Here is a 19,899-nt window from a genome sequence, read left to right on the forward strand (position 1 = left end):
TGATACTACCTATTCTTATCTCCCCCTTTTTAAAAATTGAATTTGCTTCTTTTTAAATAAAATTTTCATTAAGACTGAAGTAATGTTAAGTAAGATTAAAAATTAGATATTCTTGCATTGTCATCGGAGACTAATGTATCTGGAAAATGCTGTATTAGAAGTGGGTTAAAACCGAGTTACATGATTTGCCATAAAACCACAGACATTGTGAACTAAATGAAAGCTTATAACTATAAAACTGCAGAAATGGATGCATTTTATTTCATTTAGTTCTCTGTGTTAAGCTGCTTGAAAATTCTAGAAAATGAGATAAATGGCCCGTTGAGTGAGAGATACATACAACTGCGTTCGGTTGATAGTTTTGTCTTTTTCTCTATATCAATATCAAAACCAAAATCACCACCTCAACTTCAAATTTAACAGGAAACAAAAAATGTCATTGAAAACAGATTTTTATCCAGAATCTGCATTTTAATCAGATTTAAGCTTGATCTACATGTAGATACTGTACATTTGTCGTAAAAAGTTCCCTCTTCCAACCTGACGGTCTATAGGGCAAGTGAAGTAGAGTTCACTTGTTTCTGTGACCTCTGCATATGAAGAGATAGTGTGGTTAGCACTATGCCCAGCCGCCTTTCCCTAATGAGAGTTAGGTACCCATCAGAGTTGGGTGACTCAGGGACGATCTACTGACTTGAAACCTGATTTGAACTCGAGACTTATGAGTCGCATTTAGAGTTTCTCCCCCACCCCGAAGCACATCCCCTTCAACGAAATACAATTTATATAGTAACTACATATACTTTTACCAGGGTCCGACCCCCTCCCAGAAAATTTAACCCCCCCCCCCAAATATTTCAAGAACACCCTCCAGAGAGGAAAAAGTCTAAAAGAAACACTGTAGATCATACAGACTAACGGTAGAGCCTAGACCAGTTTTGTACTTTTGGCTGATAATCCTCACTCACGCAGTGTTTCTTTCAGAATTTTTTTCTCCAGGGGTGGGGACACTGGGAAATAAAAGTATATATTTCCTATATATATACATTTTATTTCATTTTTTTTGGGAGGGGGGGGGCTTAGACGTTCTACCGGGGTGTGGCCTGAAAGAAACTGCACGCAAACCTCTTTTAAGATTAGACAAATGAAATTGGCGGTAAAGCCAGTGTCTTTAGTATTAAGTATTGATGACATCATAATTATTGTGTTTTTTTTTTGGACAATGGCTTAATTCTATGTTTACTTCTAGAATCAATGACGTCATATTATTGTGTGTACTTTTACGGCTTTAGACTATTTCCTACTATATGTTCCATGTGATGTCACGTTTCGTTTTTCGTATGACTGTGCATGTTTTGACTCTCTTGTGTTTTCTCGATAGCTTTCCCAACAGATAGACAGTGAAACTATTAATATAGATTAAAGTAAGATATGATAAAATTCTAAAATCGGTGTAAAAATCAGATTGTTCTTCTGAATATACAAAAAATAGCACTCTAAATTTTTAGAAATACATTACATTTATTTACATACTATTACTTATAATCTATTTATACTGTGTGGTCATTTCTTTTCAATATCATACAGCTTTCTCTTCTCTTTACTCAGTTTTTTTTGCATTTTCTTTTCCTCTGATACTGAAGTTGCTTCTATGGGAAACTCGTAGTCTGGAATATTGAGCCTGATCTCAGCTTTAAAGGTACTGAATTTAGACAGCGTACAAGATTGAATATGATAATTGGAGAACTTTTCACAGAATAAGCTGTCCTTGAGTACAAGCTCCAGTGCTGCCTCCTTGTCCAGCTGGCCAAACCGTGAGTACTGGACTCCTATGTCAGCCACTGCTACATTGTTCACCTGTCAAATGGAGTTTATACAACTATTTAAGTCTATAGTCATGGATCACTAAAATAATGAATTTATACATTTATGTAAATTGCTCTGAGCAAGATCTGCCTAAATTTTAGGTTAAGCTGCATACTATTGTCTGGTATATTAGGTTAGGTATAATAAGGTATAGAAGTAAATTTACAGAGTAAAAAAGAGACAAAATGTAACTATATAAATAAAATAAAAATATATTTTCTACAAATCCCAGTTACCTTAAATGTGAGTGGCACAAGGAAGTCATCATCTATCTTAGGCCAAGCTTGTTGTAGAACGCTGTTCTCCTATTCATTGAAAATTATAAAAATTAGCTTTACATTTTAAAAAAATTATAGTGCTTTGTGTAAAAGTAAACAAAATTAAAGTGCTATCACGCAACAAAATTACCTAGCTATTGAAGAAACCACTATACTATTGAAAAAAAAAAGTTTCAGCACTTGCCCACTGGTGAGAATTGTGTTGGGCCACATCAGACAGGCCTACCCAGAGTTCTGAAGCAAAGTGAGGCGCCATCGGGCTGATCATAATGACCAGATCAGCCACTGCTCGCTCAAAAGCTTCACTTCTGCTGCTCACTGAAGCTGGGACTTGCTGAGGAAAAATGTTCTTGGGGACGTTAGCCCATCAAAAAAAATATTGTGGCTGTCAGATTGATTATATTAATGCCAACTGATGTAAAAGATAAAAATATTTGAAATCAAATTTTTTTAAACTTTAAAAACTAAAAATACCATTAGCCAAGAGACATAAGATTGAAGCCTTGAGATGGCAGCATTGATACAAAACAACTTCTCAAACTGTATGGTTACCTGCATCAGTCAAATCAAGAATTCAAACCACATAGTAAGTTATCTATTCTATGTACATTCTGATCCAGGGTACAATACTCTACATAATTTAACTTCAAGAAATATATACAATTTCTTTAAATTTTTAAAACATGAGTACAAGTTTTAAATGTTTTATTATCAAAAGAAAAAAAATACATAAGTTTTAAATTGAATGTGACTTTTAAAAAAATTATGTAAAACAATATCTACTTATAAAAAATCATATTTACTTGGTGAACAATATGGTTTCGAGTCTCATTTATTTTATATTCCCAGTTTTTGAGGTCCAGTTCACTGATATACTGGTCACTTTTAGTCTGGTCAGCTTTGCTTTCTTCTCTGACTCTAGTGACAAGTCCCCAAACCCTACACTGCCAGCTGATTACACCTTTATAGACTACAGTATACGTAAATTTAAAACAAAATTCACATCTCCACAAAAAGCATCAAGATATGATTTTAAACATGTACGTTAATGTCATAACTGAATCAGTGAGTGTACATTTTTTACATTACAGGGTGTGCTTTTATTACTACACACAAGTGAATCCCACCTGAATTTGACCAGTTCCTTTCAGACTGAGGGGAAACATTGGATAAAATACAAAGACGTGTAGAGTCAATACCGTACTCTGCAACCACCTCCTGGGATAAAAAAATATAAGCTATGCAAGTATCATTTGCCAGATTGGAAGAGTGTTAGGGATCAGGGGCAGTGAAAGTTACTCTGATGTTTCAAAGAAGCACTGAACTAATTTACCATTGTGTGCCCTTAGTTGTTGACTCTCCAGGCTAGGAGTAACAAATCAAAAACTAGTCATGACCCAAATAATTTTTTAAAATCTACTTTAATTTGAAACCACAGGACCAAATGTTTCAATGTGATAAAAATAAGGAGAACCACATAAGGTTTATTAGCTGTACACCTTCAGTGAAGTGACATTAATTTAATGGACTTGATTAATAAGCTATATCAACTCATGTGCATACAGCAATGAAGTCATTTTATAAATTGGTCTATGAAAAATTGGTGTGCTGATTTCATACCCACAACAATGGAACTTCCTGCCTGGGTAAGGTATTTCAAAGAGAAAGTTACCTCTGGGTTGACTCCATTGTGTTTACTTTTGCTCATTTTCTCAAATTCAACAATCAGTTTTTCTTTTGTACCCATCTCAACTGGAGATTTACCTATGAAATTTAAAAAAAAAAGTTAATATACAGTTCTCACAAAATAAAAGACTCTAAACCAGAGATACAACATTAATCCTAGCATTGACAGAATTATATAAGTTGTGAATATTTAAAATGATTACCAGAGAAATCCACTTGATCAGCTGGGATATATTTCCCAGTTGCCTTCACTCTGTAACTTTCACCTTTGACCATTCCCTGGCTAATGAGATTTTTAAAAGGTTCTTTGTGTTCCAAAAGTCCAATGGAGTGAAAAAAATGTGAAACAAATCTTGCATAGTATAGGTGAAGCAGGGCTGGGTAAAAAAAAGAATATTTTTATTTGGTTGATGGATAGATCATTTGAGTTTTGAATAGTATCTTATATATGACAACTGCATAAGATTTGGAAAATGTTTTTTCCATTTTAAAATTCAAACTTGATATTTGCGAAAATCTTAAAGAATATTTTTGTTAAATTTTGTTTTTAATCAGTGATTCTACATAAATATTTTTGTACCATGTTCTTTCCCTCCAACATACAAGTCAACAGGCATAAACTGTTTGACTCTGTCTGGGTCAAAGGGCAAGTTGGTGTTGTGGGGGTCCAGGTAACGCAGAAAGTACCAAGTTGAGTCCACAAAAGTGTCCATGGTATCTGTTTCTCTCTTGGCTGCAGATCCACATCTTGAAATTTGTAAAAACAATAGTTTTCTACCATCCCATTCACAATTACCAGTGTAATCTTACCATAAGACAAAAAGTTCCCTTTTTAAACCTGACGGTCCATGGGGCAGGTGAAGTAGAATTCACCTGTTGCAGTGACCTTGGCATATGAAGAGATAGTGTGGTCAGCACTATGCCCAGCCACCTTAACCTGAGTTAGTACCAATCATCCCACCCCCCCCCCCCCCATTCACAAATACCAGTGTCACCCCACCGCCCCATTCACAAATACCAGTGTCACCCCACCACCCCATTCACAAATACCAGTGTCACCCCACCACCCCATTCACAAAAAATAAATAGAAGACGTTGAAGTATAGCATAAAAACTAAAAAAATGTATTTTTTAGTGAAATGTTTCACCTAGCTGTAAACGAGATTTAACAAACTTTGAATTACTTGGGACAAGGAACGTTGATCCACTTCTCATCTTCAGCAAGTACCGACTGCCCTGCCTTAAGAATCAGCTGTGAAGTGTCAGGCAGAGTCACAGGCAGGTCTTCATATGGCACAGGCACACTCTACAATGATGTTTGATTATTTTTTATTATTACTTCAGTTGTGGAAAATATAATTAGATGCAAGGGGAGTTTTCTTAAAGCGAAGATTCATTTAAAAGTTGAGTGAATGAGTCAGAACCACGAATCAATATTCAAGAAAACCAACAAAAAAAATGTGTTTTTACAAAAACAATTTTTACAAATCAATACACAATTAATTGTAATCTGATAATAGTTTTAATTCATCTTGCCAAGACTTTTGTAAAAAAAAATCTGTTAATGAATGTTACTGGACACATACCCATTCAATCAAAACTTACCCCACACATCCCAGGAACACATACCCATTCAATCAAAACTTACCCCACACATACCCATTCAATCAAAACTTACCCCACACTGCCCACAGTGGATGATAGGTATAGGAGTTCCCCAGTAGCGTTGTCTTGATATCAGCCAGTCATGCAGCTGTTCACTGATTTTCTCACCCCCTGCTCCCAGAGTCTGATGAAAACATTTAAAAAACTGAGTGTTACATAACTCCCAGAGTCTGATGAAAACATTTTTAAAAAACTGAGTGTTACATAACTCCCAGAGTCTGATGAAAACATTTAAAAAACTGAGTGTTACATAACTCCCAGAGTCTGATGAAAACATTTTTAAAAAACTGAGTGTTACATAACTCCCAGAGTCTGATGAAAACATTTAAAAAACTGAGTGTTACATAACTCCCAGAGTCTGATGAAAACATTTAAAAACTGAGTGTTACATAACTCCCAGAGTCTGATGAAAACATTAAAAAACTGAGTGTTACATAACTCCAAGAGTCTGATGAAAACATTTAAAAACTGAGTGTTACAAAACTCCCAGAGTCTGATGAAAACATTTAAAAATTGAGTGTTACATAACTCCCAGAGTCTGATGAAAACATTTTAAAAAATGAGTGTTACATAACTCACAAAGTCTGATGAAAACATTTTAAAAAAACTGAGTGTTACATAACTCCCAGAGTCTGATGAAAACATTTAAAAATTGATTGTTACATAACTCACAGAGTCTGATGAAAACATTTAAAAATTGATTGTTACATAACTCACAGAGTCTGATGAAAACATTTAAAAATTGATTGTTACATAACTCACAGAGTCTGATGAAAACATTAAAAACCTTAACACTGACCAGATGATTGAAATTCAAAATACATTAAGCATAACACATAAAAAAAAAGTTGACAGTTAATACTTACAACAAGCTTTTTCCTAACTACCTCCAATGCATCTTTACGATTCAAGCCACAGAGCTAAAGACAGAAAGTAAAATTCAATGATGATAGGGAAAAGAAATTAATAAAAGACTCAATCAATTAAATATTTTTTAGCCTTGTGTAAACTCCATACAAATAAAATGTCTACACGAGTACAAGTTGATTTCTGCTCACCTCTGTGGCATGCACAGTGTTTGTTCCATCTAAAACATTGGTGTAAGAAATGTTTAGTCTGTCTGCCACTTCTCTGTCTTCTTCACTTATACAAGGGATGGCTGTAGGGTATACAGTTATGTTATATAATAAGAGATGGGTGTAGGGTATACAGTTATGTTATATAATACAAGGGATGGCTGTAGGGTATACAGTTATGTTATATAATAAGAGATGGGTGTAGGGTATACACAGTTATGTTATATAATACAAGGGATGGGTGTAGGGTATACACAGTTATGTTATATAATACAAGGGATGGGTGTAGGGTATACACAGTTATGTTATATAATACAAGGGATGGGTGTAGGGTATACACAGTTATGTTATATAATACAAGGGATGGCTGTAGGGTATACACAGTTATGTTATATAATACAAGGGATGGGTGTAGGGTATACACAGTTATGTTATATAATACAAGGGATGGGTGTAGGGTATACAGTTATGTTATATATTACAAGGGATGGCTGTAGGGTATACACTGTTATGTTATATAATACAAGGGATTGGTGTAAGATATACAGTTATGTAATATAGTATAGAGGATGACTGTAGGGTATACACAGTTATGTTATATAATACAAGGGATGGCTGGAGTGTATACAGTTGTTATATATTACAAGGGATGGCTGTAGGGTATACACAGTTATATTATATAATAAGAGATGGGTGTAGGGTATACACAGTTATATTATATAATACAAGGGATGGTCAGAGTGTATAACGATACTATATGTTATTAGCTTGACTTAAGTGAAACAGCTGATAGAACAAAAAAGGTGTAATATATATTCAACAAATAAGCATTGTCGTTACCTAGCTTCACCTCTCTATTCTTGTACATCTGGTCCTCTTTAGTCACAACAATTTTCAGGTATTCACCTGTCAGAGGATGTATGGCTTGCACAGGTAAAACATCATCTGTAAATAAACATTTTGTAAATTATTTTTTGAAAAGTATATTAAATTAAAAAAAAAATTAAATTTTTTCTTTCACAAAGAAAAAATGCTGCCAAAAAAGAAATATCTTACCAACTTGGTTCCTGTTGAAGTCAACACACAAGTAGTGAGATGGTTTGATACAAAGATGTGATACTCCATAAACTAAATCTAAGTCTTCTGTGTAAACTGTTAGTGGAAAATCTGCACAATCTTTGGCCTGAGTTTTGAAAACATTGTTTTGTTAATTGTTTTAGTTTAAAGTTTTGTTTAATCTTTAATGGATTTCATGGACCTGATTCTTCTTTTAAACCAATCAGTTTTGTGCGTAAAAGAAAATTCACCTCAGATTTTAATTTAAAATCAATTCTGTGGCCATTGCATTCAGATATCCAATTCTTTTGTATGGTAATAATATCTTTCCATAAATTAGCATCTACTTCATCCAAACCCTTAAGCAAAGACTGAAACAATGTGTGCATGAAAAAGTTAATGTTTTAAGAAACTTGATTTATACTGTAGAATATATTACACACTACAGAAGAATTTAACATTTACTAATTTAAAAAACAAATACATAGGTTCAAGGGCTATGAGGTCGTCCATAAAGAACCTTATGCATTCTTTGACAAATTTTAATCACATCCCGAATATAAAGTTACTTAGTTTCACTCCCATAAAGGGATATAACAAAGCTATGGTAGTTTGGTCGAAAATATTTATTGAATTGTTCCCCTTAAACAAGGAAACAACAACATGAAGAATCCTGTAAACTGCTACAGTGGGAAAAAAAACTATTCACTATTTCGTACTAGAAACTAGATCTAGACAGTTTTGATAATCCAAGTCAATTTGAGATTCAGTTATCTATTTTCCTGACAATTCACACAAAAAATCTTTAAATTATTTTTAAAATAAGCTAAAACTTGTGCTAAAAAGTTGTTTCTTTTCACTGTTCACACATCAACAAAAATTTGATCCCCAAATTGATGTCATATATGGACGACCCCTGGTGTACAATTTTAGTAATCAAAATAATCTAATCTAATTAGTACCTCTGAGAAGCTTGTGTCTCTAAGAAACCACTGAGTCAGATATTTCTTTTCCACCTTGGCCCCTGACCTCCACGAGCAGCCATGCTCATCAATCTGCTCATGCGCCAGAACAGTCATATCTACTGGGTCCCAGTTCACCAAACCCTAAGACAGAACAGTCATATCTACTGGGTCCCAGTTCACCAAACTTTAAGACAGAACAGTCATATCTACTGGGTCCCAGTTCACCAAACCCTAAGACAGAACAGTCATATCTGCTGGGTCCCAGTTCACCAAACCCTAAGACAGAACAGTCATATCTACTTGGTCCCAGTTCACCAAACTTTAAGACAGAACAGTCATATCTACTGGGTCCCAGTTCACTAAACCCTAAGACAGAACAGTCATATCTACTGGGTCCCAGTTCACCAAACCCTAAGACAGAACAGTCATATCTACTGGGTCCCAGTTCACCAAACCCTAAGACAGAACAGTCATATCTACTGGGTCCCAGTTCACCAAACCCTAGGACACACAGGCAGTACAGTCTCATTTAGCAAAGATGCCACATTTAACTTCTATTACCGTTTTAGTGGATTATGGTTTGTGAAGATAATAAGTTGTTTTTTTTTCTAGAAGATTGTATTGGAGTTTTAAAACAAGTATAAAAAAAATAATTTAAATCAGACATAATAACTGGAACTAAAAAAAATGTGAAACCTTCTTCTGAAATGCCAAACCAGCCTCAAACATTTTCAAGAAAATAAACTGAGTCCATCTGTAATAGGAGGGATCACATGTGGCCAGTTCCTTAAAAAACAGAAATGTTATCATTTTAAATTTTTTTTGGAAACAAATAATGCAGTAATATTATTCTAAAAAAATTTTCTTTGAAAAACTGCCTTTAGCTGGTAAATTAATATCTATTAAAATAAATTATCACACAAGTTACGAGCATGCAATTTAGTAGTATTATCTATATTACAATAGCAAATTATGTATCACACTTACCCTATTCCAATCAAAACTGAAACCCAAATCTTTTAACTGTTGTTTCATTCTCTTGATATTGCTAAAACATTTTTGTTGTAATATCATTATTAACCTGTCTAGTCTAAAAACATCATATTGGTTATTTGTTTGCTCTATATTCACACATGGAGTATTACCTGTAAGTCCATTCTTTTGGTGGTATCCCCCTTTCCATTGCAGCATTTTCTGCTGGTAATCCAAATGCATCCCATCCCATAGGGTGTATAACCTAATATAAATAGGGAATTTTTATGTATAAATGTGTATGTAGCTAAAAAGTGTTTATAAGATGGCACTAATATAAAAACCAATTTGATAAGACATCAGATCCTTGTTGTGGCAAATATGTATGAACATCAACACATAACAATGTCTATAGAAAAACTTACTATTTTCCCCTGTGATCTGTGGTATCGTGACATTATGTCACTAATAGTATACACTCGAACATGACCTAAGTGAAGATTTCCACTTGGATAAGGAAACATGGACAAAGCATAGAATTTTTCTTTGCTGTCCTGGAAAAAAATATTGCTTCAACTCTAAAAAGCTACAACAAAATTAATTATAAACAAAAAGTTTACAAAATAAATCTGACTAAGCTGTAACATTTAGATAATTATTATATAGGTCTATTAATTTTATATTTTCCAGAGAATTTAATGTTTAAAAATAAAACAAACTTTTAATGGGGACTCTGATAATTTAGACTGTTCTTCATCATACAATTGAACGATAGGTTTCCAATGTTTTTCTATTTCTAGTCTTGTTTCAGGTGTTAACTGTTTGTCCTGAAAAAATATTTTAAAGATTGAAAAACATTTTTTATCATCTCCCCCCCCCCCCCCAATGATGTCTTACAAAACTCTCAAAACATATTTTCCATCTTTTTTATTCTTAACGAATGCTAAGTATATACTTGTCACATTCTTTAACCTTCCTTTACAGATTTAGCGGATAGTCTCATTGTTACAAAAGTTATAATCTCAGAATGCTCATTCCTCCTGTTTTTGTCATGTCATTTATTTGGGATCTAATTAAGGCAATCTGTAACTACAAGATGAAGTATATATCAAGTTGTATTTACAAACCCATATTCCAGTTTTACTATAAAGAAAACGGATATTCTCAGTGATGAGCCCCAGCAAAGCACTTCTGTTATGATTCCATGGTACAAAGGCAGTCCAAGGTATTATTTTCTTAATCTTCATTATAATCTTTATAAGAAAAATAATGTCAAATTTAAAAAAAATTTACTTATGTAAAAATTAAATAGCATAGTATCATTATAATATTTTGGTATGTTACAGTCTAGGCATAGTAAAGAGATAAAGGCCTAATATTATATAAATAATAATTAGGCCTGTAATGTATATTAATATTAATAGGCCTAAATAATAATAAGTTAGGCCTAGTGGCAAATGTAAAGATAGTCATAGTAGATAGTGATAGACCAATTTGAAATTATTTAGTAGATTATTCTTTATTCTCAACAACACAGAAACAAAAAGTCAAGTTGAATTAATCATTCTAACCATTCTGTTCACCGTTAATGCTGATGAAATCTGTCTCCCTCTCTCATTGTCTCAATGCCTGTCACACTGACCTCCAATGCTCAGTCACACATTTTACCTGAAGAATTAGATATTTAATATTTAGGTCTTTTTATTTAAATATTTAAGATGGCCAAATATTTATTTTCATAATTATAATGACAATAATGAGAAATTTATTTAGGCCTATAATGAAATAATAATAGGTCTTATAATAAATAATTTTATAATTTATAAGTCGGATGATTGGGGATACTGAAGTCCAATAATTGACTTTTCCGAAAATAGGTTATTAGTAGGCCTATTGAAATTTTGCATGCGCAACAGACCACATCGCTATCACCCCCACCCAAATGGTGAGCTGTGGTTCACGCAGTATGTTTATAATCGTAGAGCTGGGTCAAATTAGTGACAGCTTTAAGGGGCAGATAATTTAGTTTTTAAACTATTTGAAACTAAGGGGAGGTAACAAGTTCTGCTTGATCTGTTAATTGTCGTCTGTAAACTGTCGTCACGGACAGCTGCTTTCACAGGGGAGGGTACTATCAAATTTACAAATTATGAATTACTAAAAAGTAGAAAATAAAACAACCATATAGTGGTGTATGCTAAGCCGCAGGTCGGCTAGTGTGTATTTAATAACAGTGTTACAGTTACAACAGTAGAGTTGAGTAGAGTCAGTAAGTAAGTAGTAGTAAGTACTAAGTTAAGTAAGTTACTAAAGTAGTTAGTAGTTCTTTGAACTTCAACTTCGTAGATCTTGTAGGTCTACTAATTACTAATCTAATTAAATCTAGGTAATCTATTATTTTACGTATGTAAAATCGGCTGAGGCTAGTAATGTGTGACAAAGTTGCCTCATTGTTAAGGCTTTAATAGAAGTATATTGTGATATATTTGTGTCAAATATTATAGATTGAACAATAAACCAAAATTAATGGCTAAATATATCAATATATATATATATATATATATATATATATATATATATATATATATATATATATATATATACACTTATAGTATATATATATATATATATACACTTATAGTATATATATATACTTATATATATATATACTTATATATATATATACTTATATATATATATACTTATATATATATATACTTATATATATATATACTTATATATATATATACTTATATATATATATATACTTATATATATATATATACTTATATATATATATATACTTATATATATATATATATATATATATATATATATATATATATATATATATATATATATATATATATATATATATATATATATATCAATATTCCAGAAATTATCTTTAAACAGCAGTATTTGCGAGCAATATTTGCTATATAATATTTTATAAACAGCAGCCATTTGTAAAATAGAGTGGCTTCCCCTGAATCCCCCGCAATAAGTTTACAAAAAAAAAACTTAAGCATTGTTGTATCTGATGAAAACATCCTTAGTATTTATTTATTACTGAAAAGTTTTAATACAATCGTTTAAAAACAGGTACATGAATGAAACTTTGAAACATTTTTGTAACTTTCAAAACATAAATCTTACTAAAAGTGTGAAATAAATAATAAAATTTAATGAGGCACCTTCTTTTCACATTAATACTAGCCTCAGCCACTTTTACGTACCTAAAGAGATAGATGGTAATCTATCGTTTTAGGTACGTAAAATTGCCCGCGACTAGTATTATATTATAATAATATTTGACACAAATATTTCACAATATACTTTTTCGTACATTACTAGCCGCGGCCGATTTTACGTACCTAAAGTCATTGATTAAAGTAAAGTGTCCTAAAGACTAGTTTCCCGCGGCTAGTAATGTACGAAAAAGTTACCTCATTTTCAACGCTTTAATAAAAGTATATTGTTATATATTTGTGTCAAATATTATAGATAAATGAATAATAAACCTAAATCAATGGCTAAATAGATCAATATACTACTATAGGCAAGAAATTAACTTTAAACAGCAGTGTTTGCGAGCAGGATTTGCTATATAAAAAGCGGCCATCTGTAAGTTAGAGTGGCTTCCCCTGAATCTTGTGCTATAAGTTTACAATAAAAAAAATAAACAAGATGGTTGCTATAGTAAATGAGCAAGGTTGCGTTTGTTGGAAACATCGCTAGTCTAAATTTATTACTGAAAAGTTTTAATTCAATTGTTTAAAAATAGGTACATAAATGAAACAAGGAAACATTTTTGTATTTTTCAAAATATAAATCCTCCTCAAAATGTGAAATAATTATTAAAATTTAAGGAGTCACCTGTTTTTCACATCACTAGTCGCGGGCGATTTTACGTACCTAAAACGATAGATTACCAAGAGTCTTACTCTTACAAAATACAACTTACTTACTTTATTTAGTAAGAGTAAAGACTAAAGTCCTAGACTAAGTCACTAAAGTAAAGCGATAGATTACCCGGATTACCGAAAGAAGGCATCTTGACTTCATTAAATGTCTTAAAGTCTTAAACTCGACATAATGTCATGATAATATGCTTAACTAAAACTATCAGATCTGTAGTATTTCTAAAGCGAACTAACCTGAAGTCTAATTTCAACGATTAGGCCTACTGTTTAAAAATGAAAGTTAACCAAAATGTCATCATAGGGCGCTACCATCTTTATGACCTTTAGCCTTTAACCCGGTGATAAATTAAGATAACACACCATGTTAAAAAGATCACAAGTAGATATATTTATTGCATACAGTACAACTGGTAGTGCTTTCTAACTAATATCAAACATGATTCACGTATTTTATAATTAAAAGTTTCTCAAATCGTATTTACAAATTCTCGTTATAGATCTAGATCTAAATTCTAGAATTATTGCAACACAAGAATTTTTTTAACACGGTGCTACACCGATCTATTTATATTTGTATTTTTATAAGCGACCGAATGATGATTAGTTCGCTTGTAGTGCTAAAAATAATAAATCTTCATAATCTAAATCATGGATTTCCACGTTCTTTATTTTTCACTGTAAAGAAAAAAGAATTACACATTGTCTCAAGTTAATTCACTCGCTATTGATATTTCTACTCAAGCAATATTTTATTTCAAAAATGGCAACGAGAAGTCTAACCGAAGTGTTTATTTTGATGAGAAATAACGCCCTCCAAAGCAGACACATTTTCTCGGAACAGGTAGATCTAGATTTAGAATTTAGATCAGCTAGATTCCTAGATCTAGAATCAAGATTCTAGCTAGATCTAGATCAAAGTACTTTGGTACTTTACTAGACTAGATCTACTACACTACTAGTTTACTGTAACAGTAAAGTTAGTAAAGTAATAAGTTAATCTTGTAGATCTAGTACCAGCTAGTCACTAGTCCCACTACTATGACTATACTATACCGAAGTTTCTATTGACTCTATTCGCAGTCGCAGTCGACTGGGAATAGTTATATTTATTATTTAGAGCATTAGGCCTTAGGGCTATTCTCACTCATCATTTTCGTGACTGTTTTTGATAGATATTATGTTAAAAAAAGACAACATTAATAATTAGGCATGAATTTATGTGGCCAAGTGGAAATTTGGGTGACTGTTTTGCCGGAAGGTGCGGGTTTGAACCCATCAGATGCCTTGTCTTTTGACACTTAATTTATGCCCCCTATTATCAAAATTTTTATTTTTTCCCGTTGTTCATGAAAGTGTTACGTTTGTTGATATTTTAATAGTTTGTGATGTGATTAATGGCATATCTGCAAAAAAAAATAAGACCTGTCCCTTAGATTTTTGCTAAGAAAAAAACAACTTGGGAAAAGCCTGATGGAAGCAGTGAATTAACATTATAGTTCATTAATAATTGAAAAAGGATATCCTATTTCACCTGATATTTGTCATTATTTGTTCTATGCACATTTTAAATGGTAATTGACAGTTGAATAGCAATATGAACTACTAACTAAACTTATGCATAGGCCTAATTATTACTAATTAATATTATTTATTTAAAAATTACTAGATCTATTAATTAGACTAGTATAGATTTAATTAGAGTGCATAATGATAATTGATCAGTTCATCTACGACCGACAAAGCAGGTATGAGCCTAAAAGATAAACTTTAAACCATAATATTTTTTAAAATGAAAATGTAATACAATAAAAATGGCACTGCTCTCTTAATCTATAATTCACTCCTCAGTCACAATAAATGCTTTTATTATCGTAATATATTATTCCCAGTCATAATTAGCACAAAATGACAGCCGACTGGGAATAGCCGTATACAGCTTTTCCCAACCGGCTGGGAATAGCCGTGACCGTACTATACACTCTCTCTGTCTATACTTACTAAGACTATAGCCTACTTATAGTATAATACTAGATCTAGGTACTGCATTGTAAATTCATAATTCATAGTACATAGATAGGCCCCTACTGACTAATTAATTTTCAGGCAATTCCAGTTGTTTTATTTAACTGCAAGACATTTAATTAATATTTATAATCAACTGTTTACTTCAGCACAGTTTGTGATTAAATCACAACACAAATATAAAAAATAAATTATGGAAAGTAGGCCTGGCCTAACTCTTTCATGAATAACAGCATAAAGTAAAAATTGGATAATATGAAGAATGCCAAAGGTATGAAGACGTTTGTTAGGTTTGAACATCCGGTATGACAGTCACACATATATCCACTCAACCAAGAAGCTTCATGCATTATACTTTTTAACATTTAATAAACATATAAAAAACAGTCATGACTGTGAATAGCCCAGTTGACTGGGAATGGACACTTCATTTAATTAATCAAATAAACTCTCACTATACATGGTTGCTTGCATAGTAAAATAAAACATGTTTTAGATCCTTAATGTTATGATAATGATTTGCTTCGATAAGTGAGGTGGGAATATAAAATGTGAGGGTGGTCTAAGTCTATGTGCTTTGGGAATGTTTTATAGGATGGGGGGGGGGGGGGGGAGATTAGGTATTCTGAGTTAACCGGCCTATAATTTTTCAGATTCTGTTGTTTTAAAATTAAAGTAGCATATACTGTTCTGGTATTCTGTTTAAAAGGATTTTAAAAATAACATCAATGTATTAAATTTTCACCCCACAAATTTAAGTGGCACCTAATAAATATGTGGATACATTGTTTGTTATTGATTGTATTGTTTAAATTAATAATGTGTTTACATTTTATTTAGACTGCTGATGATCGTACATCACTTATGTCCAGTGCTCATCTGGATCCAGAGATGGGAATGGCTTCTGCAAGATCAGGAGCTTTACCCCCTGAGTGGTAAGTTTTCATTCGCAGCTTCTTTTAATTTTTCTACTTCTACATATAATTTAGCTAACTAAAATTAAACCTTATTTTTCATTAAACACAGTTGATTATGTAAATCTGCCTCATGATGACTGATCCCTTTTTTCACTATTTTAATATTATTATTTCAGGATTGACAAGCTGACAGAAATTCAGTTTGAATTCACTAAGATAAAAGAGAAAAGTAAGTCTTTAATACATGTCTAAAACGCTAGCTTTTGCTGTGACAATATTGAGTTTTGTAATGAAATTTCAATGTTTTCAACCTTTTCTTAAAGTGAAAGAATTATCATCATTACATGACAAACACTTGAATCGTCCAACCATGGATGACAGTGTTGATGAAGAACATGAGATTGAGATAAGAACTCAACAGATTACGCAGGTACAATCAGTTAATTTCTTTAAAGTTTAGACAGCTATGGTTTATATCAGTATAAAAAATCACTATGTATTTAAGAATTTTTAAATACATTTTTGTACAATTTATATTGAAAATTAATTTTATTCTTATTTATAGATGTATGTATTTTGCTTCAGATGTTTTCCCACTGCCAGCGACTAGTGCAGCAAATAAACAATCAAAGTCACAGAGGTTCAGGTCATGAACAAAAACTCACACAAAATATAGTTGCCTCTGTGGCAAGGACTATGCAAGAGATGTCCACTAATTTTAGAAAAAGTCAATCTGCATATTTAAGAAGTAAGCTATCTTTAGACTTGTTTGTGAATGTTAATTTCTAAAATTGCTTCATATCACTAAATGATATTACTACCACATATAACTTGATCTTTTCTATCAGAAATCAAAAGTAGAGAGGAGAGATCTCAACAGTATTTTGGTACACATCTAAACTCAGATTCCAATCTTCTTGGGGATGGGATAGGTGGTGATCAAGATATTGTTTATGATAAGGTAACACATTGTTTACATCAGTGCTGTGTTCATGTATCTAGTTTTGTTGACACATGTTTTACCCCTGTATAGACATCAATATGACCATGTATCTAGTCTTGTTGACAAATGTTTTGCAGGGTTTTACAACTGTACAGATGCAGATGGTGGAGGACAACACAGAATTTTGTTCAGCAGAGAGAGAAAGAGGTGGCATCCATTGTACGCTCCATTACAGAACTTAATGAAATTTTTAAAGATTTAGCCTCTATGATTGTTGATCAGGTACATATTTCTAATCCAATTTATTCTGGGTCACTCTTAGGAAGTTAGGATGGTTCTTTTTTAAAAACTTTTTAAGTTTCATTCTTTTTATTTGTTTATGAAATGTGAAACATTCGTTTAATTTATATTGGGGTTGACTAAAACTAATAATCTTATAATTAAAGAGAAAACTAAATTTGCATAACCCAACAAGCCCTTTCTTCATGACTTGCCATTTTAAAACAAATGTTTATCCTTTACATTTCTAAATAAAATTGACAGCATTCACACATTATTTGTTTTTAAAATTTGAAAATCACACTACCCTTTTGGTCTACTAATTTGAAAATGGTCCCATCCTTTTGGTTTACTAATTTAAAAATGGCCCCACCCTTTTGGTCTACTAATTTGAAAATGGTCCCACCCTTTTGGTTTACTAATTTAAAAATGGTCCCACCCAATGAGAAGTCGTTGTTTACAGGACAAATGTTAAAAATAGACATCACGTCCGTGTGAGATAAAATATTTTTCAGATGCATTTTAGCAGTTTGGAAGTTTTCTATTTCAATCCTTGTGATCCTTGTAGTTTTATTTTACTAAGACCAACTTACTTACTGTATGGTTTTTTGCACAGGGCACAATTTTAGATCGAATTGATTACAACATTGATAATGCAGCCACACAAACAGAAAAAGGCCTTGTACAGTTGCAGAAAGCAGAGAAGTATCAGAAAAAGAACAGAAAAATGATGTTTATATTGATATTAGCTGCTGTGATAGTCATTCTTCTCATTATATTTATTGCAGTTAAGAGCTAGCATTAGAAAAAGTATGTTTATATTTAGCTTTTCCACCTGAGATTAGAAGCATTTGTGTAAAATATTCCACTATGACATTTGTAAACACAGCCTTTGAACAAAGTCATGTAAATTCTGTTTTCACCTCAAGGTATTGCTTATAATGTACTGGTGACTATCCAGATGGACTAAAGTGGGGGTTATCAGTGAGGACTTAATCCAGGAAAGGAAATAAATGTCAGTGTTAAAATTTGCCAAATAACTCAAGAACTGCGTTCAACATTTGTCTGCAACTTCAAGCCACCAGAAACAAGTTCATTGTAATTTTTTTTTAAACAAAATGTCACTTGTTTTAATCAGTAAAATCATAAGTTGAAAACTAGATATCAATTTCAATAGCATTCCACTTGTTTCAATTCCTGCAACATTCCGTCATGCCATGTTGACCGTCATGTTACCTGTGAGGCTTAGTTTTTGAAACAATGATTTAACTTGCTTGAAATTATTTACAAAAAATAGCTTCACTTTAGTTAGTTAACTTGCTCACAATTTTTTTCAAACAAAATACAAAAAAGCAAGTGTAAGTACTAAAGTCTGATACATAATTGTGGCATTAATCTGTTTTTTTTTTCAGCCTGCCCTCATAGGCAAAGAGTAGATAAAATATAACTTATTATTTTTAAAAGCATTTTATACAATTTCCACCACATAATATTTCTTATAGACATTTACCAATTTTCCCCTCATCACTATGATCTTAAAGTAAGTTAAAGACAAGAATCATCTAGGCATGTTTTTGTTGTGTGCAAATACAAAGTTAAAATTTCTCATTTTAAAAGATGTATGTGAACAAAAATCTCATAATTTTCTAATTCATACTCTCTTGGTTTTTTTCTCTCTTGATAATAGGCATTTCTAGGACTAATTATTTTACTTGAAACATTATTCTGTTTGGTCATAGGTCTAAAAATATGTTTCTAATTGCAGAAAAATTTGCATATGCTCGTTAAAAAAAATTCTTATGAAAAACTTAAACTTTGTGTGTCAGCTTTTGGTTCAAGTTCCATGAATTATTGTATCTACCACCAGAGATTGTGTACCTGCATGTTTGTTTGACACAGATTGTGTACCTGTGTCCGTTTTTGGTTTCAAGTTCCATGAATTGTTATCACAACATATTGCATGCAGTATTATTCTTTTTTTGATGAGCTGGTCTTATCATTTTTATGATTTATTTTTACCTTTCTGCTAAGTTCATCTTGATTTTTTTTTTTACAATACCCATGTACCATTTAACCATTTCAGATTACATTCAATATTATGGTTGAACTTTTCAGTACATGAGTAAATACCAGATCAACTGTTTTTTAATAGAACAGATGTAGACTTCCCATGTTTTTATCTGCAGGTCAATGATCTTGCTGGCACAATAGATTCCCACTTAATTTATATTTCACACATTCTAGACTT

At 32.1% G+C, this 19,899-nt stretch overlaps 2 protein-coding genes across 3 annotated transcripts; one reads left to right on the top strand and one right to left on the bottom strand.

Moving 5' to 3' along the window:
* Nucleotides 1-1,485: 1,485 nt before the first annotated feature.
* Nucleotides 1,486-13,818, bottom strand: LOC131947299 (putative leucine--tRNA ligase, mitochondrial). Of its 2 annotated transcripts, XM_059308475.1 has the most exons (25): nt 13,725-13,818; nt 11,136-11,232; nt 10,692-10,817; nt 10,284-10,391; nt 9,990-10,118; nt 9,738-9,829; nt 9,580-9,640; nt 9,289-9,378; nt 8,590-8,733; nt 7,879-7,998; nt 7,628-7,754; nt 7,412-7,516; nt 6,554-6,654; nt 6,362-6,415; nt 5,509-5,619; nt 5,015-5,136; nt 4,411-4,577; nt 4,034-4,207; nt 3,817-3,908; nt 3,272-3,362; nt 2,948-3,114; nt 2,619-2,696; nt 2,329-2,478; nt 2,103-2,171; nt 1,486-1,857 (listed from the first exon to the last, which is right to left on the bottom strand). In XM_059308475.1, the coding sequence occupies exons 2-25, from the start codon at nt 11,136-11,138 to the stop codon at nt 1,564-1,566; spliced, it is 2,775 nt and encodes a 924-aa protein (XP_059164458.1). In that variant the 5' UTR covers nt 11,139-11,232; nt 13,725-13,818; the 3' UTR covers nt 1,486-1,563. The 2 variants fall into 2 exon arrangements, with proteins under 2 accessions (XP_059164458.1, XP_059164459.1); XM_059308476.1 differs by lacking the exon at nt 13,725-13,818 and having other exon boundaries at nt 11,148-11,232.
* Nucleotides 13,819-14,123: 305 nt separating this feature from the next.
* Nucleotides 14,124-19,695, top strand: LOC131947302 (syntaxin-16-like). Its single transcript, XM_059308481.1, is given in 9 exon segments — nt 14,124-14,331; nt 16,353-16,447; nt 16,606-16,658; nt 16,753-16,859; nt 17,015-17,177; nt 17,278-17,390; nt 17,510-17,554; nt 17,556-17,654; nt 18,268-19,695. Coding segments are annotated over 9 exon segments (939 nt in total). The 5' UTR covers nt 14,124-14,250; the 3' UTR covers nt 18,451-19,695.
* The last annotated feature ends 204 nt before the right edge of the window (nt 19,696-19,899 follow it).

This window comes from Physella acuta, unplaced genomic scaffold (assembly GCF_028476545.2).
Source record: "Physella acuta isolate Inbredline_101_S28 unplaced genomic scaffold, ASM2847654v3 ptg000591l, whole genome shotgun sequence".
Classification (NCBI taxonomy): Eukaryota; Metazoa; Mollusca; class Gastropoda; family Physidae; genus Physella; species Physella acuta.

Excerpts from the sequence above, each read along its gene's own strand:
- LOC131947299 (XM_059308475.1), bottom strand. Across the intron at positions 8,734-9,288 it reads GTTTGGCATTTCAGAAGAAG|GGTTTGGTGAACTGGGACCC; the intron begins GTTTCACATTTT and ends GTTCTGTCTTAG. Across the intron at positions 7,517-7,627 it reads CTTCAACAGGAACCAAGTTG|ATGATGTTTTACCTGTGCAA; the intron begins GTAAGATATTTC and ends GTTTATTTACAG.